Source organism: Tuber melanosporum (genome assembly GCF_000151645.1).
Source record: "Tuber melanosporum whole genome shotgun sequence assembly, scaffold_116, strain Mel28".
Lineage (NCBI taxonomy): Eukaryota > Fungi > Ascomycota > Pezizomycetes > Pezizales > Tuberaceae > Tuber > Tuber melanosporum.
Genome location: NW_003298773.1, coordinates 24,695 through 49,662, shown reverse-complemented (window position 1 = coordinate 49,662; position 24,968 = coordinate 24,695). Strand labels below are relative to the sequence as shown.

At 46.3% G+C, this 24,968-nt stretch overlaps 2 protein-coding genes; both read right to left on the bottom strand.

The window, feature by feature from the left end:
• Nucleotides 1-3,017: 3,017 nt before the first annotated feature.
• On the bottom strand, nucleotides 3,018-4,202 carry GSTUM_00001691001 (uncharacterized protein). XM_002835733.2 has 2 exons: nucleotides 3,736-4,202; nucleotides 3,018-3,673 (listed from the first exon to the last, which is right to left on the bottom strand). Exons 1-2 carry the CDS (start codon nucleotides 4,069-4,071, stop codon nucleotides 3,038-3,040), a joined length of 972 nt encoding a protein of 323 aa, XP_002835779.1. The 5' UTR covers nucleotides 4,072-4,202; the 3' UTR covers nucleotides 3,018-3,037.
• An 11,585-nt stretch (nucleotides 4,203-15,787) lies between these two features.
• On the bottom strand, nucleotides 15,788-19,636 carry GSTUM_00001689001 (uncharacterized protein; the record flags this gene model as incomplete). Its single annotated transcript, XM_002835732.1, has 8 exons — nucleotides 15,788-15,947; nucleotides 16,010-16,833; nucleotides 16,884-17,396; nucleotides 17,453-17,906; nucleotides 17,956-18,077; nucleotides 18,134-18,888; nucleotides 18,958-19,114; nucleotides 19,175-19,636. The coding sequence occupies 8 exons, from the start codon at nucleotides 19,634-19,636 to the stop codon at nucleotides 15,788-15,790; spliced, it is 3,447 nt and encodes a 1,148-aa protein (XP_002835778.1).
• Nucleotides 19,637-24,968: the final 5,332 nt, after the last annotated feature.

Below are 24,968 nucleotides of genomic sequence, written 5' to 3'. Positions count from 1 at the left end.
CTCCACACCTACAAAACTATAGTATTCTATGCTTCTTTCACTACTAAAATGTCAGAACAGAGGTTATGATTCGTGTTATCAAATCCTCTGTTAATGTCTATAAATATTATCAGGTACTTTATCCTGCTATTATGTTCCAGAAACTTGTACACCAATACTATAGCATCATGTACCTCCTGTTACCTCCACGATCCAAACTGCATATTTTTCAATTTCTAGTATTGAATCAATTTAATCAGGATAATCCTACTGGCTACTATGGCCAAATACTAGCAGAAGATGGATTATTCTCCATGACTTTACAATATCATACCATATTAAATTAAACATGAGCAACATCTCTCTAGATATCTGACTTTTTCGTTTTAGTAGGAAGGAATGGAGGAACATGAAAGCAGAAGAAAATGACACATTACTTAGAAGAAGGTGAGAGAGAAAGAGTCCAGTATCTTGAGACAAGTTGCTCTTATCCAAGTTGATATTGTATAGGAGTTTTAATTTTAACTCTAAGTTAATCCATACTTGCTCACTTGGTCATTGCAGTCTCTCCAGATCTGTAAGTAATAAGTCTTTATTAAAAGAAAGATTATTAGGTCCAAAGATAACCACAGTGGAGGTATGCATCTGGGACAGTTTTGAAGAATAAAAGATATGCAGTAGACTGCCACTACATTAGCTTACCAGCTTTGACATGGAGTAAAAAAAGGGCCTTCTTCTTGCTACCTCATAAACTATCCTCTATTATAGATTATACAATTAACCTTACCTCCTACTACTCATCCCATTCTGCCCAAACTTAAGTCATCCCCTCTTATCTCCTACTACCATCTGCCACTACCGTGGAAGTCAAATTGAAAATAACCTTATGACCTAACTAGATGGGTTATCAGATGGTAAGATCACTCTTTCTAATAAGTAGTATTAGGATAATATGGAATGATCTTGGAGCCAAAGATTATAATAGCTAGTTATCTTCCTATTTCACTGTCGCTTATAGTTAGGCAAATCAAGTGTAACACTAAAGCAATTATGATGCTTCAGATTATGTTCCTTTTTTTTCTTCCCATTTTTATGAAGTAGTACTTGAATTGCACAATAGTATGGCTAGAGGAGGGGCCAAGCAGGAAGGTCAGTACTGCAGCTGATATCTTCAATGTTAAAATATCAACTATTCAAATTCTAAGTCAGAAGAATTAAAAGTGTAAAACAAATTCCCATTAATTAATTAAAAAAAGAATTATTATTACCATAAATGCAGCAAGACTTTGAAAAAGTGTAAGAAAGAAAAAAGAAATAGTTGTAGTAATCAAAAGGACTAGGAAGAATACTCAGGTTGCTGTTAATAGGCAGAAGGCAGCATTAAATCATTATGGTATTAATGCTTCCAAGGCCAAGAAAGAGAGGAAAAGCAAGTAGAGAATATTTGCAGTCAAGGTAGAATTGTTCCAATAGAGCTGTTAATTCAAATTTCTGATATAGTGAAGAGCCCCAATGCAGAAGACTTTAAGTCTTGTCAGTAACTACCATATTTATTACAAGTTCTATTGCTGCTTGAGGCAACACCAAGTTCAGTAATTAGTATAATAGATCTACAATTACAAGTAGTTGGCAATGAAGCTGAAGAGGAGGAAATTCATTAGAGAAGAGAAAGAATTAGGGAGGCACATACCAAGATTTATGAGAGAAAATGAGAATAGAGGAGATTCTAGTAGGAATTTGATTAGTGAATTAAATTCAGATTCCTCATTCCTATCAGCTTATTCAATTGTAAGAAATCCTGATTTTCTGGCTTTGAGCTGAAACAATTTAGCTATGACAAAAATTGGTGTATGTAATTAATAGTATGTGCTTGTGTAGGCCAGTTGAGCCAAAACAAAACTAAAAACTGAAGTGTCACACTTGCTTTAACATCACACTTGCTTTGCCCGACTATGAGCGATAGTGAAATAGGAGGGTAACCGGCTATTAGTACGAGTAGAAAGAGTATCGACGCCAACCGCAGAACATTATTCCCAGAAACCGCAACAAACAGGGGAATATTCCTCTAGACACCAGGGGGAGAAGAGGCAGTGAGTGATTGCGAAAATACAAAGTGTGCAAGCTATTTCAATCTCTGCATTCCCAGATTTTATTCGGCGTGATGGGAATAAGCGGATTTCAATGTCCACCTACACGGCCTGGCGCATTTCTACCTGGGTTCCGTGGAAGCAATTTCTTGCCTTAATGCACTGCTTAAGAATTCACTACACAATCTCGATGGGTTGAAATCTTGTGATGAAGTAGGTCTCTGGTTCAGAAGAACACCCGGTCTTTTCTTTGGCTGAATTAAGAGACCTTTCGCTCCATGTCATGAGGCTTCGTCCTTAATATATAGGCCTCTGGCAGAGCTATATCCGTAGCACTCATGGCGGACTGGGCTACCTGAGATCTCAAGAGAGTCGGATACAATTTGGTTCATTTGTAGCTGGTCTTGCACCTACAGCTCAATAACACCTATTTACAGGTCTAATGGAGATCCCGCAGCAAACTTTGTTTTATATTTTCCACCGTTGGATATATTCGCCGACCCAATTTTTCCGTTTTTGATTGTCACTCTCTTCTGCCCCTTCTGCTTGACCTTCTAACTATCCTTCGTTGTGAACACACGGGAGGGGATAGTGCAGAAGGAATACAAATCAGGTGCATATTTCAGTACATAATATTATTATTATATGGATATTTAGAGACGGCATTCCCTCTGCTTCAGGCCCTTGCCAGTAGCTGAAAGGTGATTTCAGGAGGAAGGGATAACGGGATGGGTAAGTCCAACGTTGCTAGGAAAATTTTGCCTAATGGTGATAATGGATGTTTTGAGCACTATGTGTTCTTCTTGCGCTATGTGATGGCCTGGAGAAATTCGGAGGCTTGGCCGTCGCAATTTCTCTTCCCCCAGTTTTCGCTTTTTAGAACGCAGTATCGAAGTTCAGGAATCTTTTGATTTAGAACTCATGGTATCATCATCCCGACAGCACATTGCCTCCCATTCTCATTTGCGTTTCTATTGCACCTCGCCCCTCCACGGGATGCCCGCCTGAGCCCCCATATTCTGGACTTTGATCGACGCCGCCCTCGTCGCGAAATTCAGGGATTGTCCAACGTCATTCCCTTCAACACGGGCAACCGCAAATGCGCCGACAAACGCATCCCCAGCACCGGTGGTGTCCACCACGTCCTGTGCCCGAACCTCGGGCCTAATCCAACCTTCCTGGCGATCCGGGCTCTTGAAATAGCACCCGCGGGCGCCCATGGTGATAACCACGCTCCGCTTAACGCCACGCTCAAGGAAGCGGTCGATCGTTAACTTGACCCCGTCATCGTCGTCCAGGAAGGTAACTTCCTCCCCAGTGAGGTACGCGGCTTCAGATTCATTGAGGATTAGATGATCGATTTTGGAATAGAACTGGAGGGGGATGTGCCTGGCCGGAGCGGGATTTAAAACAGTTTCGACACCAGCGTTTGAGGCGAGGGTTAGGAGGTGTAGGACTGTTTGGAGCGGGGTCTCGAGCTGCAGGACAAGAAAAGAAGGGAGAGGGGTAAAGCTCGAGAAGAAGTTTTCCGGAAAATCTTGGGCAGTGAGAGCTTCGTTCGCGCCAGCCGTGTAAAGGATGCGGTTCTCGGCAGTATCTTCATCAACCTAGCTCTATTAGTCTGGATTTTCCGGTGATAACTCAGCTGTGATCTGGAGGGGGGGGGCACTATGATCACGGCGACGCCACTAGAAACTCCTCCCTTGACAACTACTCCTTCAACGTCGATCCGATTCTGCCTTAAGGCGTCCTTGAGACGGCCCCCGAACTCATCATCTCCGACAGCACCGACCATCTTGACCAAAATGTTGTCTAGTGGTGCATCGGAGGATGCTCGAGCCAGGCGACAACATGCGACAGCTTGGTTTGCCCCTTTCCCACCTGGTGCAGTTGAGAAAGTTTGGGCAGCTATAGTTTCGCCGGGGTTAGGAAGGCGACGAGTTCTGGTAGTCAGATCGATGTTTAATGAACCGATGACGAGAATAGTCCTGGGAATCGGAGCCATTTTGTTGAGAGCTTTGGTCAGTGTATTCGAGTTCAAAGCCAAGTGTAGATTATACAGTTTCGTATAGGGAGGTGCGGTAGGGGGCCTCGAGGGGAGGTGAATGAGAAGGTTTTCGAAGTCTATCGTGAGATTGCCCCTGGTGCAATTATGTGATGTTGTATGATACAAACATGATAACCCCAGACCCTAAACTTCCCATGTATCACGTGCTCATCCTATAATCATATGATAATATTATTAACATAATTAGTCAGGGTTCGTGAGCCGCTGCAGATTTTTGTGTTTAAACAGGTATGATACCGGTGCTTTATCCAACCCATGACGGTTGACGTACTGTACTGTACGAGTACAGTACGAGCTATCTTCAAAAATCGTTGACACTCCCCCCACTTTACACCATGAATGGGCATTTTCACTTTGCAAAATCTCAGCTTTGTCGTCATGTAAAAAATTTTAAAATTTGCTAGAGCCTTCAGAGCCATCAAGATATCACCATTCATAAGCAATGAGCTCTGTTGGTTGATGACCATGCTGCAATACAGGAAATAAAAATTATGAACAAAAGATACTTCCAATTTTATATGGGTTTACCATATGAAAGGTACATTGTAACATCATCCAATCTGACCATGCAGCTCTCATCTCTCGAGGTGGAGTGGAAAAATTGACATAATTTTTATGCAGAGATTTAGGGTAATTCCCTACACAATAAAATTAATTCTCTTAACTCTCCATTGCTTTTAGATGAATCGAGCATGTTTAAAATCAGCCATTTTTGGTGTAAAATGGGGGGGAGTGTCAGCGAATTTTGAAGATAGCCTCGTACAGCACAGCACAGTACAAGTACAATACTCGTACAACACTGCTCCAAAATAATACACCATTAAAGTTATCTGCATCAAAAACCAACGCATAAGAACTAGAATCTAATAGTTGAGGATTTCACTGAACCTGGGGAAGCACAAATTTCTGTACTATGATTGTACCTATGCATACGAGCTCTCCCCAACTTAGGGACCGAGTTGGGCATGGGGGTCTGTTGCGGTACCCTGGTGGCTGGGGTAATTGGGAGCCTCGCTGGGGCGTTGGAGTTGCCTCCCCTACTGAGGTCTATTATATTTTTCTCTTTTATTTGCCTCAGATGAGGGGAGGATAATCCTTTAGCCGTCTTTTCTCCCCTTGATCCGGGGGGAAATTCTGGAAGTACTAGCTTCATATGATGTGGTACTTGCATCCCATTCGCAGGGTGATAAGTCCAACTACCGTAGACTATATCTTGCCTGACATGACCTAGGCTAAAGAGAAAAATGGCCTTTAGTCGCAGCCACAACGAGGGCGATATTCAAATATACAATGCAGCAATTGTAATACGATAGCTGAACTCATAAAAATGTTTCTTTATTCCTAAGAGTTCCAACCCAGACTTTACCCACCCACCCTTCAACTAAACGGAGGGAATAGAGAACAGGGTTCACAATCAGCTATCTCTCTAAGAGCATTCAAACGATGAAAATATCACAAGAAGCAATTCTACCAGGGCCACCAACTAATCAAATGCTCTATGAGCAGTACATTACCCCCGGGGCGATTCTTCATCACGCTAGATTTAGATCCCCACGCCCGGCCGTCAACGCAACTCCCTCAACTCTATGCTTTTAAACCCTGACTGATGTCCCCATTGTTTTTTTCAAGTCCCCTGATTCGACATCTACCCTTTTGTTCTCCTTCATGTCTCTTTTGTTTTCGCCATATATGCGGGCTCCAGTTTCAATCCCCTTCCCAGTCTGCAATACCGGTCTGTTCTCGCTGGATTCCTTCTGAACTAGCCCAGAACTACCATCCGCATTCACCCAACACGGAACACACCCCTTGGAACGAGCTCTAGTAAATTCCCTCAACGCTTCTCTGATGTACGCCTGAAACGGGATGAATTGTGTGGGTATACACTCCTTGAGATGTCTCGTGTCCCTGAGGATCTTCTCAGATAGTCCAGCCCACTGCTCGGCTTTCTCCAAGATAAGTATCTCGTTGGCATCCCTCGAGGGTTTCCTGTTGATGCATTTCTGTATCGCTTCGGTCACAGCGCTCTCGGGTTGGTTTAGCTCTGCACATGCTCGGCGGAAAAGGCCAGTCAGGGAATCTCGCTCTTGCCCTTCTGAATCCGGAGTCCCTCCTGAGCCCGATCGAATGGACACAATATCACCGAGGTGGTGTGCCCGCAATCTTATGGCCTTGGAGGGCTCACTGAAAAATTTAGAGTATTTAGCCCTATGAATGACCGTTGCTAACCAGTCGATGTAATTTGCTTCCCAAATACACATCCGTAAGTCGCCGACCATGTTGGCTAAGTCCTCCTCGAGCTTTCCATCCTTTATTCGACGCTCCCGGTAAATCGCGGCAATCTCCTGGGTGTTAGCCACGAGCCCTTGGTTGCCGAATCTTGGTGTAAGCTTTGCAAGGCGGATAAACGCCAGGCTCTTTGCGACTAGGGCATCGACCGTAATCGTAATCATCTTGATAGATGTGTATTAGCCAATCTATGCTTTGGCGGACGCTTAAGGGTGGAAAGAGTTGTGAGAGACGGGAGGAAAGGATTGGAAGAGTAGAAAGACAAGACGAGGTGGGGATTCCTAATTTCGATAAAGTTGATTTTATAACTCGGAGCTTTTGATAATAATTCCCGTAAGATAATGGTTGTGTCGAAGAAAAAGGGGATAAGACAAGATCTGGAAAGCCCAGAGATGTTATATACGCGTCCATGGATTATTAAGTAATTGGGAATGTATCATACTGAAGACACGACTGATGTTAGGGTCAGTCTACAAGCGTGCTTCAATACACTGAGCGCTGGTGAAAATCTGGGTCCAGCTCTAAATTCCGACCTGTTTCCGGACAAATGCTACTTAGTTTACAAGTGAGATATTTAGAACAAGGTTGTGAGTCCCAATCCGCCGCGAGGCCGTAGCATGTCCACAGAGGCTTGCGCTATCCCTTTCCCGGTCTCGTGGTAGGGAAGGCCCGGGGGAGTCATTTAAGATATAGGACACCATTCTAAGATACCATGGGGAGTCCCTATGCCTCTTTAGTAAACGACTGTGCTTGATTAATATCTTCAGGTGACTACATTGGACCCCCAGTCCATAACCGAGTGATAAGCTATGAGGTCACTTGTTTTTGAGAAATTGAAAATTACCCACAAATGAGGATCTATCAAATCTAACATCTAATTTAAACTTAAGCATGCTCTAGTTATCTATTTCCTTCCTTCAGTTAATGGGGTCAAACGGCCGGTTAGTCAATTGTCGTAAAGCCATCCAAAGCCAAGCATCTCTACGGTGGCAACGCCACAGCTCACACAAAAGAAAGCCGACACACACCCCTCCCACTCACCCTAACACCCTTTGCAGAATTGGGGGGGTCCGTCCACCGATCTAGTACCCCTACCTTCACTACAACTACTGAGCCCGTAAACACAGTTACCAGCTGCCGCAGCTCCAGGTACGCCGCCTAGGGCGATAAGGACTTCTGGATCCTTTGGAGCAGTGCGAAAGATGACGATTGGTCAGACCATTTGGTGGATGTTGTTGACGGTGTTTGTGGTTTCGTGCCTTGTCGAGACTAATTCCAAGACCTTAGAGGTTAGGACCAGGTGGAGCTTTTGGCTGACTGAGAGCATATTCGGAACATCTAGGGGGCCGAAGACGTTCAAAGCTTAGAAACCGGGGAAGAGGGTGGTGCCGGATCTTGCTGGCAGTGGAGAGGATATATAGTTTTATGGTAGGCTAATCAGACGTTGGAAACTGGAAGAAGATTGAGACAAAGGAAGGATTTCGCAGTAAACAAGCGTTGAGGTATCGAGCGAAGTTACCTGTATTACTGGGTATTCGTTCAAACTGTTTGATTCACAAACAAAACGTGCCACTGATGGACGATGTTATAACACTTCTGTAGTGTGAACTTAGATGGGCCAAAGGGCCCACTCGATGTCTCTTTTCCCCCCTTTCCCTATTATCGCTCTTGGGGTAACCTATTCTCCTCTCCCGTAAAAAAAAAAAAGGCTTCAAAATCGAATAAAAGACCATTAACGCACCCCACATTTAAGCATGACTTGTAGGACTCTCCGGGACAGACTATCAAACCTCATTTCGCTGACCCCGACTTCCGAGTAACAACCCGATGGTTCACTAGGCTCCACCCCAGGGAATTCTTTCTTTTTCCAGAAGTTCTTTCTTTATTTCTCTCCCTGCCAGGCATCCAGTAATGATGTCTTGCGGATTCGAGGGACACTAGGCTAGCCTTACTTCGGGTGGCAAGCAGCGGTTACTACTATTCTTCCAATTCTCAATTCTTCCCTCAAAAAGCCTGAACCCCCTCATCCTCCAAGAGTTCGGAGACTTCTGGCTTGATAACCGCTAACTTGACAGTTGTGCTTGGGAGATATTCTACCTTCCCTAGAACCGGATGCTTGTCACCGGAAGTATACATGCCTATGTCCCGCTCATTGTATTTCGTCTCGTTCCACGCCAGGGTATATGAATTTCTAGAACGATACCAGCATGCAAGAACATATAGCGTGCGTCGTGCAATTGCCATTTAAAAACGCAATTTCCCATGTATCATACTCAGGGTAAAAAATTGTTAGCAGGATTCGTTCTAGAGGACAGGAGTTCAAGTCCCAATGCCTCCCATACCCCTTCAGGGTCCCCAACCCCAGTGCGGCCGGCCCCAGCTGATGCTGTAAAAATTTAAAACATGAGAAAACAGTTACTTTTATCTATCTAACGATAACATATTCTGCTGAATAGCAAGCCCCCGTGATAGCGAGAGACCCACCGAAATACTAGCAATTATTATTATAATATCATCATACAATCTTCAGCGAGTCCTTGGTTTTTTCGCTGTGGTCATGTCTTGTCCTGATCTCACGAAACGTCACTGCTGGAGACCTGCTGTTGAGGCCATTCCATAGCACGACAGAAGCTAATGCACACTGAAGCCGGGCGGGGGGGGGGGTTCGAGTTATCACTATGCCACCATGGATAGAAGCAGCATAGAAGAAAGAAAAATTCAAAAGGTATCATGGTTCGCCACAATAGCACGAAAATATGTAATAAAAAAGCCAGGGATTTTTCCCCCTTTAATTCTCCTAGAGCTGTGAAGCCAGAATGTTCTTTCCCCGGGGTATGATCCCTGCCGAGACGAGGGTTTTTTGTACGATATGGGAAGGGTATCGTATTTCAACAAACCCTATCCAGTTCACGTGGGTGTATGATATTATTATAGTTACCAACTCTGGGTCAAAAGCTTGAAATATGAATTATTCTTCAACATGCTAAAAAAATTATCTCCAATGTTGATTTTCAAAATATCTATATATGTTGAGATATATCACCAAGCTAGTTGAAAACTCGCAAATTTGGCTTGCTTTGATCTTTATCGTCTTACCAAACGGCCTATTATACCTCTACTGGGAGACTCACACGAGTGATGTTTCGTGACGTTAGGGCATGGTCTAATCACAGATCGACCCTAGGACACTCTCAGAGAAACAAGCTGTGTTAATGCTGAAATACTATTCCATGACTGCCTGCGGGAGTGGTAAACTACAAATATGCGAGGGGAAAGTGCCCTGAGAGGATCTTCAAAAACTACTCGTGGCTCCTGGGTATGCGCTATAACTCTATATAATCCTTCCCTCTTGAACAACCTCCACCTGCAGCGTAGGAGGACACACAACACTCAAGAGAGTATAAAGCAATATAACTTTCCAAGGTATTCAAACCACCTACCTAAATCGAGCATCTTATTTACCTACTCCCTCACCTCTTCACTTACCTCTCATCCCTCTCACTCCCCAGATACCCCATCTTCAACGATTACAAACATCCGAGAACTGAAGCCAAAATGTTCAACAATTACAAACATCCGAGGACCGAAGACGAAATGTCCACAGACCAGCCACGGGAAAGCTCACGCCTCTTCAAAACACCGGACAACAGTCAGTCACAGCTTCAACACTACCGCTTCCGCACACCGGACACACGTGACACCGCCGCCGCCTCAAAGTCTACAGGAAACACTGATTCGTCCCCGGTCAATATACTACTTCACCTCTCGGATGCGGACCATGTGGAGACAATGTCCTCTGCGGAACTGCGCACACGTACGGGAGGGCACATATTCCTTACCAAGCCGGTCGATGTATTCCAACCGACCGGGAAGCCGAGGGAAAGGCGGGGAGAGAATAGGGAGGATTCTTGGCTGTGCAGGCCTAGAGGTGGGCTGAGTATTCGCGCGAGGGGGAATAATAACCTGGGGGCTATTACCCCGACAAGGGTTGCTGTTAGGGGGGGCGTTTCGAGGGGTAGGGGTCTTGGTGAGGGAAGGTGTGGTTTGGGCGGTGTGGCGGAGTGCGACGAGCGTGAAGAGGATAGCGAGAGTGTAGCTTCATCTGATCATTTCGGGTTGCTAATTTTGCTAATTTGAATCATGCTAACTTGTGAGTGGTTTATCAGGTCGATCTCCTTGAAAATCCAGGCAGCAAGTGTACTTGGGATGCAGAGCTCTACTGCGAGACGGATGATCTTGATGATGTGTTGATGGAAGAGGTTGACCAGGGCGAAGGTATCTCTCAAATGCAATGCTAGACAGACAGACAGACAGACAGACCCAAATACTACTACTATGTACAAACAATCCCCCCAGAGCTCCCGTGACATGTGCGAACTGCCTTAAAAAAAAACAATTCATACCCGCTCCTGACCACCCCACGCTATGCACGATAGAGATTTCCATACAAAAAATTAACCAATTTATCCATTGGCCCACATGTTCTTTCCTTTACCCAACTCCAAACTCCCCACCAAACAGAACGTAATATCCAAGACCCTGTAAACAAGTCCATATTCACAAGCTCCACAATACCCAACCCTCAAGGCCGCCGCTCTCACCCTCACTCCTCACCCCCCACTAGACTAAAACCACACCTAAAACCAAGACAACCAATTCCACCCTCGCCACACACCTAGCGACCACCCCCCAGCCCCCGCTAAATACCCCCAAAGCCCCCACCAAGTACCACATAATACCGGTAGCTCAATATGATAGACAAGACCATTCTCACCAAACCACTTCTCACCCACTTCTCTAATCGCCATGTCAACTAGCAGTATGACAGCCTCCTCCCCACCGACAGTGAAACCCTAAGCCGATCGACCCCATCACCTCTAAGCCCCAGAAAAGCGCGCACTTGCGCCGTCATCTCTCATACTCCCACGTCACGCAGTTGCTCACGCAGAACCTTTCCTTTGCCAGTGATGTGGGCGGGAGCGCCCTACGTGGGGTGATTTTCAGGATTTACAGCGTGGGGTTTGGAGGGGGGTGGTTTTTGTGCGCGAAAGCGGAGCTAAGGGGAGGAGGTTAGCTTGAGCATGGGGGAGGGGAGGGAGAAGGTGAGAGGGGGGATGCACCCTTTTAAGAGTCTTGGGGGTGTCGTTTCGGTGTTGTGTTGGTATGTGTGAATTCTTGTGTATGGGTAATTTAATATGTGATGTGTGGTGGTGATGAGTGCTGTGATGTTTAGGTCTATAGCTTGATGCGGATATCCACCTCTATGTGTATTTGGGGGTTAAGTATGGAATGTCGAAATTGGGTCCCCGTCATTCAAAATCGTGAAACTGCAATGTCATATAACTAGTTACACAATGGAGAGATGTCATGCTTCACGATTAATGGTTATTCGGTGATAGCAGATGGAGGTTAATCCTAAACGAGATGCCCTGGACAAGGTCACTCCAAACACCGAGCACACTTTGCATAGCATCGTGACATATTTTAGATAGAATTTCTGATTTCTGTGTACGCCCCAAGGATACATAAAACAGATATGCTAGCCCTCCCAACCAAAGCCACACGAATAGAATACACTCCACTAAATTTCCCATGCGCAGGCTCCTCTATTAGTAGTCCAACCTACCAATCAATCATCACACAACCCCCTCGCCAACAACTCCAAGACACGCTCATACTCCCCAGGATTGTGATCTCCAAACATACCCCCGCCGAACCCCACCTCGCCAAACCACCTCTCAACATCCCTAACCCTCCAGCCCTTAACCCTCCACTTACTCTTCATACCACCATTCCCCCCGCCACCTTCATCCTTAATGAAGACCCTCTCCCCCTGAACTTTATAAACTTTCCCCGGGGGCGCCAACTTTTCAGATAACATACCCGCTCGGCAGGTTTTAACTACGCTCCAGGCCCAATCATCTCCATCGCCCATTATGCTAGAGACATTGCCGCTTGTTAGACCCTGGAGGATGCGGCTTCTAATCTCGGCTTTGGTCCCCTGAGTATCGGTTTTGAATGCCACGGCGACGGTCCAGAAGTCTCTGATTATACCAAAGGAGAGGGTTGGGATACAGTCATTGCCATTGACGACAGAGGTGATTAATGAGCAGGTGCGTCGACGCAATGGCTCCGAAATACAAGCTGGAGGCCCATAGGCGTAGCAGTGGATTTGACGCCCTTCCGGGATCCGTAGACTAGAGGAATGTAATAGTTGTATGTATGCGTTAGTGGTGGTATAGGGCCCTGGAGAAGATCCCGAAGGGGCAGATAGTAGAATTGCGAGAATTGCAGCAACGCCACCCCCAAGTGAGTGTCCGCATAATACAAGACCGTACCCAGGAAACTTCTCAAGGGAGGATTTGATAGTGTTCAAGAGCCGAGAATCCTTTTTAATCAAGAGCAGCGCACTGTTCAACATTCCTTTGTGGGCCCGATATTTGGTTCCCCGAAGCCACAAGTCCGCGTACTCACAGGTTAAATCAGTTAATACATCTTCAAGTCCAAGTGTTCCTCTGCAGGTCACCACAATCGCCTGTGCCCCGTGATCCACCGCAACAAAGTGAACAAGTGGAATTCCGGTGTTCACCTCACCATCTATATCATATCCACCGCCTGGATCCGTAAACGACGAGAGTAGAATAGTGTCCACTGGTAAACTCGTATGATATGAGAACGAGTGATGCTCCGCGTGATGACTGGCAGTAGCGGGGAATGCCGCTGGGGCATCTCCAATACCAAATAAGCGCAAGAACTTCTGGCCATATGACGCTGATGCAAACCGCATATATTTAGAAAGGTTTTCTATTAGATGGCCCGAAGGGAATACGAGCGGGGTAGAAGATTCCAAGGTTAGTGAGGTTTGGGAGTGCGACGTATGAATGGTGTATATCGATGGTGTGTAGGACCCGTTTCGGGAGTGGCCTGGTGACATGTGATTATCCGCTTGGCCGAGATGTGGGGATGTGGATGCCCTCCCTAGCAAAGAATCCCGCTGTTGAGCACTTGAAGTGCCGCTCGACTTTGAAACCGAGGATTCCCGGCGAAAAATCCCGCCTCTTGAAGACGTTCGTGCATGACTCTCAATGAAGCGAAGTTCTGGTGAATCGGCTCCTAGTAACAAGCCCCCATCCTCCGAAGAGGACTCCTTCGATTTTCCAAGAGGAAGGAGGGACTGGGAGACAAAATTCTTTTTCTTCTTTTCCTTTCCCTGAGGAGCAACAGGCCTCTTAGAACTCCGGCGCCCCTCTTTATCCTTACTCCTTTCCTTATTCCTTTTGGGATCACCAGACGAATTACTCAATGCAGTAATCCTTTTCCGTTGATTAGCTTCGATTGGGACATCCAAAAATCCAGCAGACCCAGACCTTCCGTGGGGTTGCGATTCATCCGACCTTTTCGTCACTCGCTCCCTCTTTCCTTTCTCCTTTGGGGGTGGGGGTGGAGGTGCGTCAATCTCACCCAAAATCCTACCCCGCTCTTCCGAGGGTATCTCGACAAATGCCCCTTCTTCCCGCTTCATCCGCCTATTACTCGACTTCTTCGTAGTCGTCTCATAAACGATCCGGTAGTGAGGCCGAGATGCATCGTGCTGGGAGCTCTCGGACAGAACTACTGCGCCTGGAGGGGGAGCAAAGTCTGGCGGGTTAGAACCAATAACCTCAATAGTCGTAGTGTTCGTAGTAGTTGAAGAGGTGGTCACAGATATATCCGCAGACCTAGTAAAATCAATATCAAAGACCGAGAAAAAAGAGTGATTCTGTAACTCACTCAGGAAAGCTTTGAAACATCAAAGCAGGCGGTGATCCTCCCGTCTCGTCCCCCGAAGCCTGGCCATAAACTGCAACCGCTGTGTTTTCGCCCCTCCTAGCTACGTCCGTAATATCCTCAACCACCTCATCCCATTCCAAGTCCATCTTAATCTCAAGCTCCCTCCTCTTCTTAGTCTTCATCTGCAGTATAGCAAAGCAAGACAATCCAATCACCAAATCGCTCACTCCAACCTTTCCTTCCCCCGCTTCATTCTCCTCAATTTCCTTCTTAATCAATGCTACGATCGCGGAAATTGCCCGCGAACTCTCCGTGCTTCCGAATATAGAATCAAGGGTGAGAACGTAGGTTTCCGCAAGGCCACTAACAGTAGTAAGTGTGGTCAAGCCGATTTCGAAGCCGGTAGATAGTAGAAGCTGCGTGAGTGATATTGACGATCTGACAAAGTTTATCTGCCCCGAGCTAATAATTCAGACTCTCCTGCTTTGCTACGGATGGGATAGGATGGATAGTTACGCTTCTATCAGCCCATCCATCATCCCGGACATCCCTCCCTGCTCTAGCCAAAATTCCCTCCGCAGCAGCTCTCCCAATCTCCAACCCCGTAAGTGTCCCAAGCCGTGCCGAGTCGAGAATTGTCCCGCCGATAATCGACCCTAGCCGAATAGACGCAGTCGTCGATCTCGATATCAGCGAAACTAGCGAGGCAACTGGTGCTGGCAGCAGGGTAGGACCAGAAGCGGGGTGCGGAGTTGACATTACAACATTAGTGGAAGCTGTGGAAGAGGCGGGTGGAGGTTCTTCTTCCGCAGCTGGTGCTGTTGGTGACATCCCAATATCACGATATCTAATCTGGAAGCCAGGAGAGGATGGTGGTTGTAAGCGGGGGGGAGGAGGGGGACAGTCTTGTGGGGGGATCAGATAGTAAGGAATAAGTTAGTCTGGAGCTTGATTTAGACTACTCGAGTAAGACTAGAAAAATTGACACGCGGCGGTCATGATAGGGTCTACGCAGAAAGTGGAGTAGTTTCAATCTTTCACATGTTCATTTTTCTTTCCAATCAGGCATGGAAATTAGTGTAACGAGTCTGTTGCCGGGATGGTTTGACCGCAGCGTGTGTTACCGGTAGGTCGTCAGCCAAGACATTCCCAGGAACAGATTTTCATTTCTATATCATAATTATGATAATTTACCCAAGCTTCAGCCAAGGTCAACGAAAGATTGCACAATTGTATGGCCCAGAGATAACATTTTACTGTCACGTCGTCAGACAAGTAGTAACATTGCATGCCAGGAAATTGGTAATTTTGACTAAGCCTACTGTATTGTAATTATCGTAACAAAATCATCCCAGAACCAAAGAGTGAAACGAAAATCAAGCACAACTAGATTTAAAACCCGTTTCGAGGTCGTACTCAACGCCTGACCAAGCAGGGAAGATGAAACTCCAGGTGGTAAGTACTCCAGACACGAACAGACAAAGAAGTAATATATGCGCAAGACAACCGTCCAGTAAATAGAAATAAAAAGAGTGATGGGAAAAGGAAACAAGCCATTCACCCCAGTGGTTTAAATGACACTCTAAGAAAGAGACGCTTAATGTGCCGTTGTTTTCAACCTAGCCCCGATTCTAAGGTATTTGTCCGGGTCCAACCTTGTGTCCTCCTGGAGCCAATCGCCAGAGAAGATGCAATGGACCTTCATCCGCTTGTGGTAGGAGAGGTCAGGTAGGAGTTTGGGGGTGATCAAGAAATACCTACAAAATTCCGCTTTTTAGCATATCTCACGCGTTAGAGAATATATCAAGGAAAGACTTACTGCGAGGTATATTCTTGGCAAGCAATACTAACCATCCTATGGTGGACAAGTCGCTCGTTTCTAGGATCCATCCCTTGGTTAATTTCATCAACAACTCTAAAAGGACTACGCGCAAGACTCTGCAGCGCCATTAGATAGAAAACTGTGCTGACAGCTCTCTCGCCACCACTCTGACGCTGATTGTTCAGGATCTGCAAACTCTCATTTGCTCTGAACTTGACCAAAATCTGTATAGCCCACTTATCGTATTCGTCTTCTTCCTTGTGCACACGGACCTCGCCAGCGCAGTTGATTTTCTCAAAGGACTTTGAAAAGGCGGTAGAAATTTTTGCAACAAGGCGGTCAATTACAGGCTCCCATTTACCCCGAAGTTCAGCTATAGCAGCAGAATGTTTCTGGAAGTTCTTTTCTCGCTCAGCAATTTTATCCTCGAGGTTCCGAATTCTGGTTGCACGGTCTTCATATTGTTTAATGGCGTTGGGGTTTCCTTCGTGAAGTAAATCGAGTCGGGCACTCTCGGCTTCAATGTCTGTCTCGATATCTTCGCCGTTCTTTTCGGGAGGAATCTGGTTCATGAATTCTGATTCTTCGGGAGAGAGTCCCTGTATAATCTTGCGACAGGCACCTTGAAGCGCGCGAGCACGGGCGGCACATTCAGTTGCATGTTTTGCGAGATCAGCAGATTCAGTCTTCTTAGTTTCAAGGTCTCGTAATACATCCTGGATCCTCCTCTGCAAGGTCTCGACATCCGAGCCTGCCTCTGCAAGTCTAATCTGGCACAAGATTAACTCGTTATGGATCGCCACAAGACCTTTCGCAAGGTTCTTTCACAATTGTTAGTTTTGCGACCAATAAGGCAATGGACACAACCTACTGCGAATTTTTGTGCATCAACTGCCCTCTCCATCACAAGTTCCTCTTTCTGTGACTTCCATCTTCTCATGCTCCCTTTATAGTCTTCCCCGCCTCCCATCTTCCTCTTGAGATCCTCCTCAGCACTTGCTAGAGTCGCCTTAAGCTTGACATACTTTGCTGCCTCATGCTGCTTTGCAACCTTTTCCGTCTTGATCTTTTGGTTGGCAGCCTGCGCCGCCTTATATTTGGTAACAAATGTAGCCCTTGAATCCTTCAGCTCCTCTATTTTTCTCTTGACATCCTCCAAGTCACTTTCCATCTCTCCAATGGAGCGACGAATCTCCTGCTCTGCTTGTGTGTCAACCTGCTGCGCAGCAAAGGCTTGAGCATTGCGAATCGAGGATACGTTTGTCATAACTTGGCCATAACGTCTCCGCAATGTGTACATATTTCGCCCAGTGATCCATCTATTAATCCTGGTACTCTCCATGTTTTTATTTTGGACAGCAGTAAACTCTCTGAAACTTATAGGCTATGCTCCGAAAAATTAGGTATGTGATTTCGAACCTGAGCCATATATGAACATACCGTTGTGTGAATGCGGCATTCCTGACACAGCATTGATATAACGGGCGCTGGTCCATCTATAAAGTCGATAGTAAAACCGTCAAACCCCAACCCTCGCGCTTCTTCTGATGCCATCGGCAAAGGCGGAATGGGGACATTGGAATTTTCCCTGATGGTAACATCGCGCAACTTTAGACTCTCAGGACCAGCACCAAAACACACATCCAATAACTTCCGATAATCGGTTTTGTTCTGTGCCACAAGGGCAAGCTTGTCGTTTTTGCCGAGCTGCGATTCAACAACATCGGCGTATCTGGGATCGGTAACATTACAGGTCAACACTGGGGGACCAAGTATTTCTTGGCTGAATTCACCCTGGTGGGTTTTGATCCACTGCCAAACTTGATGGGTATCCCTGCTCATGCGTTCAAGCATTCTCTCACGAACTCCAATAACCGAATTCAAATCCTGAAGACTGCCCCCCGTTAGAGAAAGGCCACACAAGAGCGTGACAGGGGAATTACTCCTTGTTCTTCCGACTTATTTGACCGGTAATCTGATTCGCCCTCTCAACCATGGGTCTGATCTCTGAGTCAATGTCATCGATCTTCGCTTTCATGTCTCTAACCTCATGATTGCTATCACTCTGTGTAACCTATTAGTCAAAATTAAACTTGCCGCCACGGAATCAAGGATCCTTACAATCTTCCCGTTATAATAGGCCAGATCGACTTCTGGGGGACCCTCCTCTAATTGCTTCTTAAGTTTGGCAATTTTTTCTTTTTCTCGCACTATCTGCTGTTTCCGAGTCTGTTCCGCCGATCTAGCTGCATCCATTTTATCGGTAATGTCTGTTATCTTCTCATCGGCTTTCCCTATAACATCATCTTTGAACTTTGTAACTGCTGCCTCTTTGGCTTCAAGTTCCTTCTTCCTTGCCACCACGCACCTCTCAAGGGCCTTCTGATATCTGCGCTTTGCCTTGGGCGCCTCAGTCATTGGCTCGACCTGCTGCTCAAGCTCGCGGAGTTCCCGTTCAGCAACCTTGCTTGCATCTTTGGCATCTTTGGCTAGACTTCTCGCCACTCGGTATTTAACAAAGGGTTTGGCCTTTTCCAGCAGCTCGATCCTTTTAATAATCTCTTGTCTCTCCCGTAGGCGCTCAACATCCTGCTGTAAAGCAGCCTGTCGCGCCTCCATTGATGCCAACTGATTACGGTCGATTTCTAACTCATTTAGCAACTCCTTTCGGTTTTTACCAAGCTTCTTGAGATTTTCGTGATGACCAAGGATCTCTGGGGGTGCCGCGGCCCGTTGGGTATGAGTCAATAGATCAATAGCCGTTAAGCCAGCGAACTCAACAACACGGTCCTGAGGAAGAAATTGGCAAAGATTGTCTATCTGGATGTTGTAGGATTTTACAAGCTTCGTAATTTTCCCAGGCGTACTAGGCGAACCTAACAGCAACATATGAGCATACCTCAACACTCAAAGAATAGATCCCTCATTCATCAGTTGTAGCCTACCATTGAGCGTAAATGTGGAGGTGTTGTTTTCTCGTCCAATCTTCCGTTTAATGATTGGGTTTCTCTCATTTTCCTTTCCCTGCAATTCGATTTCGATGACAGCCGTATCACAGCCGTGTTTGACGAACTCCGAAATTTCCTTTGCTCGGCCAAGATTCTATCACCAATACACCATAAATCACTAAAATTCCTAGAATCGCCAAAGAGAGAAACTCACTGCCGGGCTAGAGCCCAATCCAAGACAAATAGCACAGACAATGGTCGACTTGCCCGTTCCATTAGGCCCGATAACCATGTTCAAGTTTGGGCCCGGAAGGAATTCAACAGCCGTGTAGGTGACGAAATTCTCAGCCTTAATTCTAACAATGCTTCCAGGCTGAAAAGGTTGAATATTCCGCTCTATTTCGCCTCCTCCATGACTCATGGCTTCCTCCTCTTCCAGATCTGAATCAGCCTCCGACGGAAGACGGATTCCATCCATATCTGGCTTCACAAGCACGTCGCTATCCTCGCCATCTTGATCCTCACCAAATTCATCGTCGGAGAACATTTCCTCAGGTATGATACGAACACGCTTTGGATTTCCGCCGGGAACTAAGGACTCCCGAGATGGTAGACCTTCAGGCCCGGAGTTATCCGTAAAGTGCTGCGTAGAGCGCTTGTGCACCAACGAAGGCATCTCCCAAAGTCTGCCACCAAGAGGTACTTCCGTTGTTAAGAGATGAAGTGTTAAATGAAATGAATCCGAATGCGCAGAGCGGTGGGGTGGCACGAGTCTGTAAGGATGCGATAAGAGGTGTGAGGGGTGGTTAGTTTGAAAGGAAGGATAAAAAAAAGTTCGCGTCACCCAGCACGTTCACACCGCGTTGAGTGGCCGCAGAACCGCCAAGCCCAACAAAAACAACTCGTGATCCTTGGAAACTGATTGATAATGGATGAGAATGTGTGATAGGGTGATAGAATTAGATTGAACTGATAAGATAAGATTGAACCCTAATTACCTCTCCAAAGTGCCTTGTTTTTCCAGCTCGCTGCGCAGACCAGACGCAGACAAGATGTTCTTTCTCAGCGCTGCTCGCGATGGGTGACGAGTAAGTGTCGTAGTCATGTCACTGGCGAGGAATCATGATTAAAGTGCCGGTGAAATGGGCGACGGGAGGTCAATAGCAGTATGAGGGTTAATGCACCTCGATCTCTCATGGCTCCCCTTCAAGATAGACTACCACATACCAGTAATTTGGTTTAACTGAAAATGGCCCTAGAACAGTCAAATAACATGCGGAGCGATAGGCGAGCGAGATTTGCGACAAAGATGCCCTCTTGAGTTAGACTTTGACGATAACCTCCGGTAGGGCCTTGTTTCTGCCAAAACCCCCACTATTTAATTTCCAGGGAAAGGTTCACTTTCACTTGCCTCTTTAAGCCACGCTTTCCATGACCGCTCTTGCGCCATTGCCAGCTAAATCAGTATTTGAAAAACACCGTACTCGAGTGCTTTCCCCAGCTTTTTGAGAAGGGCTTTTATGAAGTACCGAATAATATTCCACCGGCCAAGTATCGTACGAAGAATCTCTCACGTCGTCAGTGAGGGGTGGTACAGTAGGGTACCTTACAGGACGATGATTCAGGCTTGGATTTCATTGGTGGGCAACCGTACTATGCTCTTCATTTTATATCTTTCAATCCCTACTCTACTCTGTCTTACCATTTCTCTCTTCTTTTTACTATGATGCTGTTTTCACTTATTTGCAATTGGTCGAGTGCTCGAGTGCCTTCCGGCCACTCTTAGTATACTCGTACTTGAGTACTGTATATTACTAAGCAAGAGACCCTTGTCATGATAACTGTTGAGCCGGGATTCCCTAGGTTAAGGTCCAAAGCGACACCTGCCAACAACTGACCCCTGTCGCGAACAACACCACACACTCTCTCGATACCTAGAATGAGGGGCCTCAACCTGCCAAAGAAAGTGAAGTTTTTCTTCCCCTCCAATGCTTAGGCGAGCCCAGCGAAGTGGTTCAGAATAGACTTGGACCCTGAATTCTTGGCGCTCGAATTTCACATTAAGTCCCTCACCCGGTCCCTTAGCACAGTACTATTTGTAAACTCAGTTTCCCAGCTCCTATGGCGAGAGGCCATTGGAATACCCGATGCATCAATCTTCCAGTGCTGAAACCCCTTCTCATTGGGGCATACACCTATAGGTAATATGAACCCTCAGTATGATACCTAAAATCATACACTACTTTACCGCAATCTATCAAAGCACTGCATTCATATTTCAGTCCTCACATTTCCAAGAGTAGAACCTTTGGGCACGGTTCTGCATAACATCAAGCACGCGTAGAGCTCACATCTAGAGGCATTTTTACCAAATATTTCATTCATTTGTCCTCCAAAACCTAGCATCAAACAAGCTCCACTCAATACCTTCTTCCCCTACTCCCCCCTTAGACTCCCTTAGCCACTCCGCCGGAAACACCAAGACCCCACCGAAATCATCAATGAAAAGGACACCTAATCCATCCCTCTACTAAAGCCTGTTGCATAAGAAAAGACATAACCCAAAAAAAAACCCCCGAGATTCAAGGGACAGGATAGCCAAGAGCGACCCAAGATGCAACCACTCTGACCCCCAAACCCAATTTCGTACTTATATTCTTTCTTGCCAAATGCGCCAAAGATGCCCCGTGTAGCCCCAACACCCCCAGTGGGCTAGAGTATTCCGTTCCAATTACTCCTCGTCCTCCTGAAGGGTGTCGATTTCGCTCTAGTCTCATGTTATCTCTGCGCTACCTAGTCCCAAAGAGCTAGTGGTAACTTACATCCGCGAGCTTTCTGGGGACCTTGACAGTGTAAAGCTCTTCGATGATCTTGCGCGCACCAGCTTGTGTCAACTTTTTTTTCACAAAAATTGAACAGGAACCCTAACCGTAATCGAATAGTCGTTCGGGAAGAGACTATCAAGGAATGCTTTGAGACGTGCATATGGGATAAAACGTCTGGGGATGGTCTGAATTTCTCTCATTTCGAATTGCGGGCGTTTTTCAATATCTTTCGCGGTTATTTCGTAAAAGGTTATTTTATCTTTTCCGTAATCAAGGTGTGGTAATTTCGTTGTTGTGTTCTGGGGGGAAGTTGAACTCTCGAAGCATGAGACATTGTGGCGGGTTTTATAACAACTCCATTCTACCTTTCAAGCCTGAAGATATAACTTGGAAAGCACAAAAGCGTCAGCACATGTTCATCCTGCAAATGCGGTTTTTTCGACGAAGAAGGTTCGAACAACGGTCGTTGGGGATATCCCGACCATGACTGCTCCACGCCTACCATTACTACCCGGCCTTGCAGAGTATGGTAGCTCAGTCACCCACTCCACCTGGCGACCCGTTTGCAAATATTCACTCCCCATCGATAACTTAAGGCCCCTCACTATGTCTGCAGATTCAGAGCTTCCACGGGTGTAGATAGTCCTTGGTCTCAAACTGGAGTGCGGACTCGAAGAACCCTAATTTTTTTTTTCTTATGCAGGTTTTGCACTGCCCCAGCCTCGTCGGTGGCTGTACTGCAGACTTAAATGTTGTCTGCCGCCTGCACTCGACGAAATTGCGGTTTGCGAACAGGCAAATTGCACACGAAAGGAAAAATGGGGAGCCTAAGAACTCTATCGAAGACGCTTATGGAGTGAGTGGGGGTAAGGTGGTTGGTCCGCCCTGCAGCGAGTGATTGTACGTGACGGTCCCGGCGGCTTTGGATTAAACGCTAAAGAGACGGCATGGGCGGCTTCATCGCGATAGGTTATCGAACATCCCACCAAGTAATTTGTTGTAAAGTAGATATGCGATACATTCCAAGCCTTTTCCCGTCTATCTATCCTGCCTACGGCGGGTGCTTGCCACCGCCGAATCGCATATAGGCCGAACAGCGAGTATCAGAGCGGGGACACGATATCATACCTGCGAAGCATTCGCCACATGCAGATAATGCCTCAGAACTGAATTGAGCTGTTATGGAATGTTTGCAATTGTTTTTGTTGAGAGCATCGTCTGCGTTTCCATAATATAATTAGCGCCTCCGATACAGAGCAGGACGCTCCGCTGGATGTGATACTTTCCTATAAGATCAATGGTGAGGTGGCAATTGAGCGACTGAATGGAGACCCCCATATCCTGTTGATCCCCTCCAGATCGCGTGCAGCATTTGAGTTTTGTTTAAGATAAACAGCTCGAGGTTCTGACAAAACAGTAACGTATTCCGCTGTATTCTCATACTCCCAAGAAGTATATTCCCCTCGCACCCGAAAATCGTCACACTAGCTGCAGCGTTGATAGTCCTACCTGGGTGGCATACAAAGAGGCCCTTTCACTGGCTCGGATATCTTTCAATGGAACACACTTCCCCCACCCCCGCCCCCCCCCGATCCCCCTTCCCCTATCCAGTATCGTAGGATTTCTGCTCACACTCGATGGCCCACATGACACGTCCATTTCGCGTCAATCAAGACCAATCGAGATTTTTCTTGACATTGGTCTATGCTGCTGATTCCTTGGGACCACTTGGAAGTAGTTCTGATCTGTATATATGCGAAGCCGAGTGTAGCCAAGTCTTGCGTCGACACCAATAACACATGATGTAGCTAGTCACGACTCCAGTATTTCAATGTCAAGTATGCGCGGTATTTCTGGCCTCGCAGACCTCTCTATGCACATACTTTCTGCTCTTTAACAGCAGATACCAGTGATGCGCTGAGTGTTGGCAAGTTGGATCTTATGGAATTAGTGGCATCAGGACTCACTTTCCGATGACGATCCCTAGTATCGTGGGGAGGTGTCGCCAAAAAAGCACACGCAACTACCCCCTACTCCGTATCCTTTGTTCTCCTAGTGAGGAAACAATCAAGAACGGTTAACAGTGGGACATTCCATCAACAACTTTTGTTTTCACCCACCACAGTCGGTCACCCGCTACACTTACTCACTCCCACTCTTCCCTCGTGCAATATTCCTCGCACCCTCCGATCATTAACCGACCTGGAGATATGGAAAACATTACTCAGGGCGTTACCTCGCTACTGCTATGGATCCCTCTATCCTTGTAGGAGAAGGGTTAATCAGCGCGTCTGATATCACCGTGGTATACACCCTTGATATTAGCAAAACGACAAGAGCAGCAACTCCAAGGCATAGAATTCCCCCGGGAATTCTCTAGATATTTAGATTTATGTCGATCTAATTCAATAAGCGTTCTTCCCCCATACACATCATATCTCCTATTATACTGGGAAGATCAGCCAGGCGTTTTACCTTCGTCTCCGGTCATGTCTCGCAGTATGATACGAGGCAAACACCGGTCCAAAAAAAACGACAATAACAAGGTCAAGAAGGCAACTGATACAGAGCTCGGGAAATATGAAGACAAGAACAACGATTGCTAGAATTTGCAGGGTTCTAATAGATGACCGGGGAGGAAGGGAAGGAATCAGTAATCAGCTGAGTTTCGTAGGAATTCTAAGATTTGCACACCGAAACTACAAAAAACGGCAGCATTCCGCTCATAGCATGCCATCATATACCAGGATAAATAAATCTATTGAATACCTCTCAGGAACGACAACTCCATCTATTCCCTACTACAGACTAGTCTTCTTTGTTTCGGGGGCGGGAAATGGGGGGGGTGCCTCCAGAATGAAGCGCTCGAAGCAGGCAAGACGTTTTATTCAATATTACGAATGGAGAGTCTGTATTATGCAAGGACCTTTTACTATACTCGAGTACTCTTCAAATCCCTGTTCCTGGATACCTCTTGCCTGCTACGAGTACGGTACCCGAGTAAAGCTCTGATATTTTTAGGACGGGGAGGAGGCACTCGGCGCGGGGGTGGTGATTTTGTATGAGCGCTCAGATAAGCGCATATTTTTTTGCCACAACTTACCCTACCCGAGTATATTTGCCAACCCCTGTTTCCCGTACTTCCCTATTAGTACTAGTACCATCCTATCTTGGTAGCAAAGA

Excerpts from the sequence above, each read along its gene's own strand:
- GSTUM_00001691001 (XM_002835733.2), bottom strand. The coding sequence starts at position 4,071 with ATGGCTCCGATTCCCAGGACTATTCTCGTCATCGGTTCATTAAACATC. Across the intron at positions 3,674-3,735 it reads GTGGCGTCGCCGTGATCATA|GTTGATGAAGATACTGCCGA; the intron begins GTGCCCCCCCCC and ends TAATAGAGCTAG.